Below are 12099 nucleotides of genomic sequence, written 5' to 3'. Positions count from 1 at the left end.
TTAAAACTTCCAACAAAATAATGCACCTCCCCAATTACTTTCAGAGTAAAATCAACACTGGCAAAGTTGTGCCCCCTCATCTCACATTATGCATGCCAGTGAGGTGTAGTGGTTATAGTACTGAACTAGAATCTGGGAGACCCAGATTCAAACCCCCCATTCTGCCATGTAAGTTTGCTGGGTGGCTTTGGGCCAGCACAATGTACCTCACATTGTTGTTGTGAAAATAAAATGGAAAATAGGAGAATGATGCAAGGCAATTTGTGTCCCCATTGGGGAAAGAGGCAGAGTATAAGTGATATAGAAAAATTGCCACAGCAACATGCAAATTCTCTCAAAATTATCTGGCAACGGTCATGTTCTATGAAGCAGGCTGTATGTTTTCTAAGAATTCACTGGTAATAAAGAGCTCAAGAACATGTTGAAAGTATCACAGTACCACTGTATGTATCACAGCTGCTTTCACATGATGATTCTCCACGTAGTCTGATAGCTATTTTGAAAATGGAGGAAATCATAGTGTCCAAAGATTAGAAGCCACTGCTCTTAACCACTATACCAAGTTGGCTCTCAGTAGTGAATCTGACAATTGAATCAAGAACATTCAAAGAACCTTAATAATCATATTACAAATAGCAATACCTGCACATTTTTAGTGGAATAACCCTCTGTTAGACAACTCCATGAAAGTTACTTGGCTAATTCAAAGTCATGTTGTTTTAGTTAACTTTGTACAGTGAAAGTTAGTAACTTTGTACAGTGAAGTTAGAGAAAGATCATTGATGAATTTATAGAGAAACTATTGTGACAGCATTAACTTTGACTCAGCATCTTAAACTTTAAAAATAATTACAAAAACAGAATGTTTTACTGACTAACCTTTTTTATGCATACCACTTAGAAAATTAATTTTAGCTGAGAATAAATTTTACATAGCCTGCATACGTCAAAAAAGGAGGAGAATAAGGGCTGAATTAGATGACATTTCTGAAAGGCTCATTTGATCATATATAAACTATACAAGCCAGGGAGTGTAATCCTGAATCTCACTCTCTTTGGGAAAGTCACAAGATAATGGACAGCACAGAATACAGCCAGATACTGTGGTAAATATACTTTACAATGCAGAGATCCTAAACCTTTCAACATTTACTTCCCAGACAGCAGCAGGAGACTCACTGATCTGCAAGCATTAACTCTAGTGTCATGTGACAGGAAGCAGAAATGGCAATGTTATGACCTCATCAATGTCAAGGCCAGCGCTATGGGCAGCAGACAAAAAGAGCCCAGGACAGGAAACACAACCTGAGGTGGAATTTAGTAAAGAATAATCTACTGTGGAAGCCTCTGTCATCTTCTCTCTCCTTGCCTGGCCTGCCCTTCCCCTCAACAGTCCAGTACTCCCTGGCTGCATTCATGGTGCAAAGCATTCCCTAACTAGAAAAGGCCATCTTTCTTAGGGAGAGGAAGCTCTGCTCTGCAAACATGTAAGCAGAGCTCTGAAGGACTGACTGATAGAGAAGTGGGCAGGCAAGGAGGGCAACATCCTTCACGACTACTTAATGACCTCACTTCACTGTCCTACTGGTCTTCTTCATATATGTGCAAACAGAAACTTGTGGTGTAGTGTCTTCTTATGCATGTTAGCAGCAGGCCCTTCCAAACAATAATACAGCAGCAAAAAATAAAATAAAACTGGCAGCTCTATAGGGATTTGTGACTTGCCGAAGGCCACAATCTGTGAGTGGTTGAACTGCTGCTCTAATTGAAGGGTATCTGCCAGTGAGGGAAACATCAAAGGCAGGTGATTAGCTGTTTGGCTTTTCTAACTCAAATGCACAAAAATGCATGTTTGCATTGAAATTCCTTGTGATAGTAGCTTACATCAGTCCAAGTGTTCCCAGTCACATGAGCAATGAGAAAAACTGTAAGTGATGTCTACAAACCCATGCAATGTCAAAGACATTGTAATGTTACAGGTGGCAATAAATTGCTAAAAAGTACTGCAACTACAAAATATATAAATGTTAATAACGATAGCAGAAATGAAGCAGAATACAACATATATGAGCTGGACTTGCCTTTCCTCCTACAAGGAAGCTGAGTCATGTTACTTATCCAGCCAAAGGACAGAATAATGCACCATCAGTTTCCCCAGGGAACAGGTGATCCAATCTAAGACATTTACGATTTGATGCTTTGTTGTAAACATACTTTAAAATAAGTTGTATGCTTTCATTTTTATGTAGCGACAAAAATAATAGAAGCCTGATTTTCTAAGGCAGTCATCTGTCATTCAAATTCACCGAAATCCTCAACATGATCCCAGGAAATTAAGATGTTTTAACAAATTCTCAGCAACCTCATCACAGGTACCATGGATCCACAGGTAAAGCCATGCCCCTTAAGGACTCCATTCAACAATTGTCAGGCTTTATAGTTTTATCACTGTATATGTTCGTTCCAATACAAAATAACTTTTTAAAAGTTTCTCTTTACTCTTAGTCTAGGCTCCAAGGCCTGAGGCCAGTTTTCCAATTATACACCAGAGATAAATTGATTTTCAGTTGTTAACGACTTTTCTTGAAGCTGCTGGGTTCTTCAACTGATACCTGCTGAGTAGGAGAAACTTCCACTGCAAACCTTCAACGGCAACACTGCTTTAGCACTTGTAGACAATGTCACAAAAATACAAAGTAAGCATCACAATGTTCCCATACCTCTACCAGTATTTCTCCTTATGATTAAACCTGACTTTCTAGCAACCAATAATCCTGTTTCAATAACTCAAGAAAGTTATTTTCAGCCAAAAGTTAAAAAACCTCTCCACTGATTTTGAAGGTGGGAACAAATGTTGCTGAAGTAGCTGTGTTGCAGAAACAACAAAAACTCTTGTAGCACCTTTAAGATTAGAAGAGAATATACCTTCCCTGACACTATTGACAGCCACTGTGTGTCACTGTGCTTATCTTGCACTGCAATGTCTCAGGATGCATTTCGTGGCCTTTTAAATGCTGTGTTCCTCATCCTCTCCTACCACGTCATGCATCTGATGAAGTGGCCTCCACCCTATAAAAGCTTATGCCTTAATAACTGAGTCTTGAAGGTGTGCCACAAATCTTCTTTACAGTAGGATGCAGCTCAGCATCTCCAAGCAACCAAAGCTTGCATGAAACACAGCCAGCCTGTTATGCAGATCCAGGGGGAAATTCCGCTCCTAAATTCAACACTGCCCACTCACCCTCACCCCACCTCCCAAAGCCTGAAGATCCACATCACAGCCACTATGCGGGGGTAGTCAAAAAGCGGCCCTCCAGATGTCCATGGACTACAATTCCCATGAGCCCCTGCCAGTGAATGCTGGCATGGGCTCATGATAATTGTAGTCCATGGACATCTGGAGGGCCGCTGTTTGACTACCCCTGATCCAAAGCAATTGGGAAGAGCTCTCTGGTGCATGATGCAGGTTCTCAGCACTAGCTGGTCCCCACCGTGGCTACTACTACTACCCTGGAGAGTTAGTCACGCTGCTGATGCTTTCCAGGGAACACACTTTATTTGAGCTGTATCATAATGTTTAACCACACTCCCCCCACACACACTTCCTTCCTTTGCATACCACGCTCTCCTAACAACAATAACCAAAAGATTCTTGGAGCTCTGTTCTCCACTCCACCCTTCTCCACATCCAGCGCTTGATATCTAAATAAATGGATCAGGGTTGGTGCCAAGATCAAGCCTGCCATCTGCCCTGGAATCCAGGCAGTCTGATTCCATGTATGCCGCCCTCCCCAAGGAGGTTCTCTGGAACTCAAGGGGACGCGCTCTCTGGTCACCTGGGTAAGGACTGCAGGCATACAGTCACCATTCTACGCAGGTTTGTTGCCAGCAAGTGGCACTTTCTCTCCGGATCTAGAACTGTGGCTGCCTGCTTACAGAGGAACGCCACCCTGGCTGACCCTTCTTTAAGTACGCGGAGGTCTTCCTTCTCAGTCCAGCTGGCCTGGCCTGGGCAGGGGCATCCTCTCTCTCTCTCTCACACACACACACCCCTGCCAACCCCGGCACAGGAGGGAGCCCTGGATTGAAGCCCTGCCCGCCCTGTCCCAGCTGGGCCCGGCCAAAGTTTCTGCAGCTCCCCTCGGCAGGGCTGTGCCCCCTGCCCGCCCGCCCGCTGGAGCCGCTGGGCAGGATGCGGCGGGCAGAGGCCGGGGGAGTTGGGGCGGCGCTGCTTACCTTGCTTGACGCACTTGAGCCGGATGGGGTCCTTGCAGTGCTTGATCACGGCCAGCACATCGCGGATGGTCAGCCCGGCCACGGGGGTCTCGTTCACCTCCAGGAGCAGCTCCTCGGGCACCAACTTGCCGCCGCTCTCGTAGACCACCTGGCCGGCCTTGACCTCCCCCAGGTAGGGGAACTGCCCGTTCTCGGCTCCCCCCTTGAGCTCGAAGCCCAGCTGGCCCTCGCCGTTGCGGGCTATGACACACTCATGGACCCGGCTCGTCCAGTGGCTTTTCTTCTTCAAGCCCTTGGACATTGCCGTGGCCGGGCGGCCGCCGCGGGTGTCCTTGGAGTTGCCTCCGCGGGCGGCGGGAGAGGGAGGGCGGCGGCGGCGGCGGCGGCGGCTCCGCGTCCCGGTCGCCTGAACTGGAGGACACGATGGACCGGGAGCGAGGCGGGGCGTGGGAGGGGGCCAGGACCGAGGGGAGGAAGGGAGGAGGCAGGCAGGCAGGAAGGGCGGGAGGGGGCCCGTGCCCGTTTCCCCTCGCCGCTCCTCTAGCTGCCTGCGCGATGGGAGCCGCTGGCCATGGCAGCTGCGGCAGCCGCCAGGATGCTCCGTGTGTGTGTGTGTGTGTGTGTGTACTAGTTGTACAGTAAGCGGAGGGAGGAGAGGAGGAGAAGGGCGGGCTGGGTGTGTGTCGGGAGGCGGGCGCGAGGTGGGGAGCTGGCTGTCTGCCTCACGCACTCGCTTCCCTCCGAGCCTGACCCGGTAGTGAAGACCGAGAGAGAGGCTGGAAAAAGCAGCAGTGGCGCTGAAGCGAAGGCGGAGAGCAGCCAGCAGTGGGTGGGGAGAGGAGAGGAGAGGGGAGGACAGGACAGGACAGGACGCGCGGCTGCCGAGGCGCCCCGCCACGCACCTCGGGGGCCGCTCTCGCCAGTTAGCCCGCTCGGGGGGGGGGGGAGGCACGTGCCTTCTTCCCGGCCTGCCGCCCTTGTTCCCTCCTCCCCACCCTCCCGGTGTCGCTTCCCTGTTCCCCGAATTCCAGCTGCGCAAAAGCGGCCGGGCGATCGCGGCGCCGGGAGAAGCCTTCCTGGGTGCGCTGGCAAGCGGGGCAGGGGCCGGGGGGCGCCCGTAGGTGGAGCGGCAGGTTCGGCGGTCGAGTTCAGAGGAACGAAGGCTAGAAAAACCACGTGGGTGGGCTGGGAAGCGCCTTGTCATTTGCAGGGAACTCCCCCGGGCCCCGTGAAGGGGGGGGGGGCACACACACCACGGCAACTTTCAAGAGGCGCGCGCCAGGGCACTGCATTCGCGATGATGCGGCGTTTTCAAACCCTACCCCCCCACACACACCCCGCTTCACTAACAGCAAGTTCGTGAGCGATGCTTTTTAGTGGTTTAAAAGGCATCAGGAACCTTCTCCACCGAAAAGCCTATTCTTGCTGTTACAGTTACATTAATTTCTGTACCACTGAGGCCAGTGGGAATGGTCTCTCCCTCTCTGTCTCTCTCTTGCCCTGTCTGTTGTTTCTGGTTCATCTGATCCACTTCTCCATCCTCTTGATCTTTTTGCAGGGTTTTCTGCTTGTGTTTGCTCTTTCCCACGGCCCGAAATATACAAGCAAATTCAACAAGCATACTCCCATCCCACCAACATATAGTAGTCTGCAGAGTCCTTGTTTGCTTATTTATTCATTCATTCATTCCTTTACTTATTTATTATATTTCTATACCGCCGCTCCCAGTGCTGCCAGCTTGCGGCAGTTCACAATAAAACATACCATAAAACATCCAGATCAACATCTTAAAACATAATATCACAAAATTAACAACCCCAGAAATACATGACAGTATTCTGTATTAATCTTAGTCCATTTCCACAACTTGCTGGGAATGTAATTGGTACACAAGCCATAATTTACAATTCAACTGGTGATTCAAAAATAACATTGCAGATTGTCACTGAACAGTTTTGCAAGGGTGGCCAAACATGGAAGAAGAAAACACTTCTGCTTGTTGTCAGCCATTCAACTGTGTCTGACTCTTGGCAGTCCCATGGCACAGCTATTGCCCAAAAGAGTAGCCATGCAGTTAAATGCCTTGGAAAGTAGAAGGCTAGGTAGCATGCAACTCAATGTATCCAGTAAAGAATGAGATCTTAAATGTGGGCATATCTTTATTTTGTGCATCATAAAGTTGAGACTCCTGCCAAGCCTGCTCCTGTCCTCATCCTTGCAGGCACCACCCACCCCTACCCCCACCCCCACCCCCTGGTCCTGTCACACCGTCCATCATGGATGCAGTTAACCTAGAGAGAGAGAGAGCAAATTTGAGTAAGGAACGTTTCACCCCTGACACATGCTTTCAAATCCAGCTCCTGATTTGTTGGTAGGTGCTATTTTTTCCTCCAGGAGGCAAAGTGACATGGTAGAGCCCAAATCTCATCAGCTTTGGGAAGCTAAGCAAGGGTTGTGCTTGGATGGAGGACCCCCAAAGAAGGCCCCGCAGAGGAGGCAATAGCAAAACCACCTCTGCTCCTCACATGCCTTGAAAGCCCCCTGCTGGAATTGCCTAAGTCAGTTTTGACTTGACAGCACTTGCATATGAATATCTGTTTATCTATTTGGAATCCCAATGATAACACCTGTTGTGCTGTCATCTGTGCTGCACTATGCTGGATTGTGCTTCTCAGTCACATTACTGTGACCAGTTCTTAGGCAAGTGGAATTAGCTGTTGTGAACAGAATGCCCCACCATGATAACATCATTAAGTGTAGCAAATTACTCCCCCCCCCCAATAATGTGGACATTTATGTGGACCAGAGTAGTGCAGAATAATGATTGATGTGGGGGCCAGCTCTGTTTCCTGCCCTTAGTGATTTCCCTTTTCATATTCCCACCCCTTCATTTGAAGGGGAGAATTCTTTAATCTGTTTGCTCATCAGATCGACAGGCAATTGGAAGAGTAGAACAAAATAGTTAAAATGATGACAGCTGAAAGATTTCAGGATGAGGAAGATACCCTCTTTTATTGGCCTCAAATCTTGCATCCAGAAATTGTTCTCAGATGCAGAGAAATTCCCCTGAGTGCTGTTTGTCACACTGCAGTGTGGAGTGATAGGACTAGCAGCATTGGCCAGATTTCTTTCTGCAGTACAGTTGATACAAGCACTTAACTCATATCCACTGGAGCCCATTCCTTTCTTAAGGTGGAACAAGAATGGAACTGGCCTCCTTCCAATGTAAGTTGTTGAAAGCTACAAAGAAGGAATGGTTCTAAGCAACTCACTAACCAGGGGGCTCTGATGTTATCTTACATCATTCTCCCTCACCACAGCCAGTATTAACATTCTGATAACAGCATTACGGTGCCATAAAATGTGGGTTGTGCAGGCTTTTTTTCAAACAGGGCAGCAGGATGTTGCTGAACGTCATCAGTCATTTCCATCTACTCATGTAAACTTTACTTCAGCTTACTTTCTCCTTAGAAGAGCTTATTTCTCTACTCAGTTTTCATTGTGTGTGTGTGTGGGGGGGGGGGGGTGGATGGCATGTGTGGGAGAGGAAAAGCAACAGGTCTTGCATTCTTCTCCCATGGACTGTGTCTCCAGTGAAATTGCCCCTACCCTACTTTGCTCAGCCGAGCACACTTAAAAACATAGATGCTCCACTGTCACATCTTATCACACCTGCTGTGAACAGTGAGGGGAAAGATAGGAAATCAGTGTGGTCTTTCCACATGCTCATTCCCCAGCCCTCTACTCCACCTTCTGCCTGGATTCCATTCCGCTAATGGAGGTGTTTTCCTTCTGTGGGAGGTCCCTTTTCTGAGTCAAAAGCTTTATGTGTCAGGAGAAAACTCCTTCGTCCAAAGGAGGACACTTCCACGGGCAAACCAGTGATCCAACTACAGATCTTTTCTGCACCAGTTCACCATCTCTAGCTAACCAACTGTATAGTTCTATTTCAGCAGATCCAGCCTCTCCCCTCCATACCTAAAACTATCCTCCCTTGCTGTCCCACAAAACATCTGTGCAATACCATCTCTCTTGATTGTTTTTTCCCCCCATCAAACAGCAGCCACTTTATGGTGTCTTCATAGGCTTTTTAAGGCAAGAGACCATCAGAGGTGATTGCCTGCCTCTGCATAGTGACCATAGTCCTCCTTGAGGGGATCCCATTCAAGTACTGACCACAGATGATCCTGCTTAGCTTCAGAGGTCTCACAGGATTAGGCTAGCCTGAGTTAGTCAGGGCATCTTTCTCAATACGTCCTAAAAACTCACCTCTTTCACAAAGCACCATGTGCTGTCCATTGATAAGGCCAATTAAATAACTGAACAGTTAGGCTTCAACCTCATACAAACAGTTCCTATGACACCCTGTTTCTGTCTCGCCTTATGGGAGGGGGATAGCCACCTGGGGGAGAAGTGCATGGTTTCTGTTTTATGAATCACTTTAATCATGAGATGAGGAGGCCTTACTTTTATTTCCCTGCAGTATAAGCGTCATATTACCTTAAAGGACCTCAGTTCATCAGGATCTTTTGAGATTTGTTAAAATTTGACTGCTGCTGATTATAGGAAACTATTATGCTCAATATCCTGTCTGTTAAATGGTACACACACTCCCACTTCAACATTTCTACTGCTTAATGTGTTTCCATTTTGAAAGCTATCACTTACTGTATGAGCCTGCATAAGATATTAATTTGTAATAGGTACAGCACTCAAGATAATTACAGTCCTTTGATTCCATTGTCAAATGAGTGTTGGATTTGTAACTATTACACTGGGTGGGATCATTGGAAAATGATAGTTTCACAGAATGGAGGAAAATTGCATATGTTAATCAGGGCCATGATCCGGACAAAGAAATAGGCCCAATCCTGCTCCCTAATCCAGGCAGGACTTTTCCGGAGAGAAATTTCATGATCTAATGTTCAAGTAAAAAAATAAGGCTATTTAAATTACTTGCTTCTCAATAAATCCATCTGGTAAATTGGCCCCATTCAGACTGGAGCTGCACAGTGAAAGGAGAGTAAAGATCCCTGTAAAGAGCTTTATAGCCATATGGATGTTGGCCCCTGAAGAGTCAGGCACCCATTGTCTGACAATCTGTTGTCAGGAAGTTCCACCCTGGGGGTGGGGAAGGGAAGTGAAGGGGCAAAAATCGCTCTCAAGACACTATTGTAGGGATGCCAGTCCCCAGGTGGGACATGGGCAGCCCCTGATTTTACAGCTCATTTCCAGGTAACAGAGATCAGTTCCCCTGGAGAAAACAGCTGCTTTGGAGGGTGGACTACATAGCATTATACTCCATTTTGGTTCCTCCTTTCCCCAAATCACAGCTTCACACACTAAGTCTCCAGGTATATCCTAACCAAGAGCTGGCAACCCTTGCAGGTTTGTCCATACCTGCATAAGGCTTCTGGGTAGTGGGAGGTCACTGGCTAGGACCTCCAGGCCTGGCTAGGGCCCTTAAAAGGCTTGAGAGAGGAGGACAAGGGGGATAGATGAGCTTTAGTTCACATTGCAAAAGGGAAAGTAAGAATAGAATGGTGCTCAACACCTACCCCTCTATCTGAGACAAATGGAAGGAACTTCAGCCCAATCAGGTCCTGGTGCATGACTGGACCTGGGATCCCACAATATCCTCTCCCTTTCTCATATGGTCCCAAGAAAAATTGTGGTTGCTATTCCACACAATTTACCTTTTGAAGATCAATGGAGATCTGATTGTTGTATCCATTTTGATCTGAAAACTGCATTAGTAGCCACATTATAAATAGGGTTGCCAGCTCTGGGTTGGGAAATACTGGGGGTTCTGGGGGTGGAGCCTGGGGATAATAGGGTCTAAGGAGGCCAGGGACCTCAGCAGGATATAATATCATAGAATCCACCCTCCAAAGCAGCCATTTTCTTCAGTCATCTGAAGATCAGTCGTCATAGCAGGAGATCTCCTGGTGCCTCCTGAAGGGTGTCAGCCTTAATTATAAACTTTCATATTGCTGCATTTCTAATGGATACCATTTCAGGAGAGGGTCTTGATTTCAAAAGATGTGTACAGTTGGATCAGGTATCTTCTCTTGGAAGAAGACTCCTTCCCTTGGAAAAAGGAGCTCTTCCTCATTTGGCAGAAAGGAACCATGAGATCCTACCTATAATGAATACATGCAATTTAGAAATCCTCTTCCTACTCAAGATCTGCTGGCACTACAGCTTTCTAACAATGTAAATTGCACAGAAATATACCACACCCTAGGGAGGGGCTGTTGCTCAGTGTTAGCAGGAAGAATGTCCCAGGATCCATCCCCAACATCTCCAGTTAATGGGGGGGGGGGAAACTTTGCCTGAGACCCCAGGAATCTTTTGCCAGTATGAGTAGAGAAGCCTGAGTTTTATGGACCAGCAATCTGATTCAGTAGAAGGCAGTTTCATGAGCTCAAGTGTGTAGGATAGATATACCCTAACATGAACCTGTCTCCATGGTAATGCTAAGCAACACCTTAAACAACTACAGTGTTTACTCAAAAGCAAGACTAGCATTTTTCACAGATATACCAGCAAAGGGAAAGAGGGGGTGTCTTACAAGTTACGAGCATAGAAATTGCAGTTTTGGCCAAGAATAAAACATTTTGGGGGTATAACATTTTAAGGGAGTTGTCTTACTCTCAAGGTTATCTTCATTTCAAGTATGGGTAAATATGTCACTAACAAAAATGCGGAAAGGCTATTTGTAACTATCCTTCCTTGATCACAGTTTACCTCACACCTTGTCAAATTTAAAAATTATATATTATTATTTTGCTAATCACTTATGATACAGCTAGAATGTCTATAGACTTGTCCTGAATTTTGGCAATTTCTGTTTGCAGGCCTGAAGTCAAGCCCTGATATTGGTCTAACATCCTTTTACTTATTTTGGGGTAGGAAAGAGAATTCTGGAGTGAAACTGGCCTGTTTTCCTAGCCTAAATGAATTTTTGCAAGATGATTATTACCCTATAGAATATCTTCATCAACCTTGTGTGATGAGTTCCCTAGGGGGAAATCGGAAGGCGATAGAGAACTGTGCTATCTTTATGGAGCCTCCATCTGTCATTCGGGTATCTACTTTGAATATGGACCTCAGACCAGGACTTTTACCACTTTTACTGCACAACCTTAGCAGAGTTGGATTGTTAGGAATCAGATAAAAATAAACCTCTAAGGGGAAACATGAAACAGAGAGAGACGTTCCCTGTGTCTCTTGAAGGAACTATAGAATTGGAAGAACCAGGCACAGCAAGGCCAAATCCTGGTGTTTTGAAGAGTTGAGAGGAACTATTTGAGAAAAGCAGTACCTGCACATTAACACTGCATTCAGGTCACAAAGCCCCAAATTGCCCTTCTCCCTTTTAAAGCATCCATGTGAAGGGGCAATTTGGAACTAAAACTGAAGGCGGGGGCTGTCTAATTTGATGTTCACTCTCTACCTATATGTACGAACTGGTAACTGTCATTTCAGTGTATCTGAAGAAGTGTGCATACACACAAAAGCTTATACCTTGCATAAAACTTTGTTGGTCTTAAAGGTGCCACTGGATTTGAACTTTGTTCTCTAATTCACAGGGTTATTGTGAAGATAGGATTGAGCAGAAAATGACTTCCAGTGCCCTGAGCTCATTGGAGTAGGATAGAATACAAATGCACAAAATAAATGGATCCCATTGTTTTATGCATCAGATTCCATGTTTTAAAACTAGTTTTATGCAGAATTAAAGTAACTAATGTCATGCTTGACAACAAAACAGGCTGCAGTAGCTGTTCTTTGAGCGAGAGTTAACTTTCTCTAGTTGTATCAAAAACGTTTCATCTTGCTTGCACATGGATGTTTTTA

At 46.2% G+C, this 12099-nt stretch overlaps 1 protein-coding gene across 11 annotated transcripts in view; it reads right to left on the bottom strand.

Moving 5' to 3' along the window:
- Window positions 1-5076, bottom strand: part of MAGI2 (membrane associated guanylate kinase, WW and PDZ domain containing 2) — a 652499-nt gene extending 647423 nt beyond the window's left edge. For 3 of the 11 annotated variants that reach the window (XM_077338036.1, XM_077338043.1, XM_077338037.1), the window contains exon 1: window positions 4237-5071. In XM_077338036.1, the coding sequence (XP_077194151.1) occupies window positions 4237-4537 (301 nt within the window). In that variant the 5' untranslated portion in view covers window positions 4538-5071. Of the gene's footprint in view, window positions 1-4236 lie in introns of all 11 variants that reach the window. The other 8 variants (XM_077338044.1, XM_077338045.1, XM_077338039.1 and 5 more) reach the window with 6 other exon arrangements.
- Window positions 5077-12099: the final 7023 nt, after the last annotated feature.

Source organism: Paroedura picta, chromosome 5 (genome assembly GCF_049243985.1).
Source record: "Paroedura picta isolate Pp20150507F chromosome 5, Ppicta_v3.0, whole genome shotgun sequence".
Taxonomy (NCBI): Eukaryota; Metazoa; Chordata; class Lepidosauria; order Squamata; family Gekkonidae; genus Paroedura; species Paroedura picta.
This window is presented reverse-complemented; position numbering and strand designations above follow the sequence as displayed.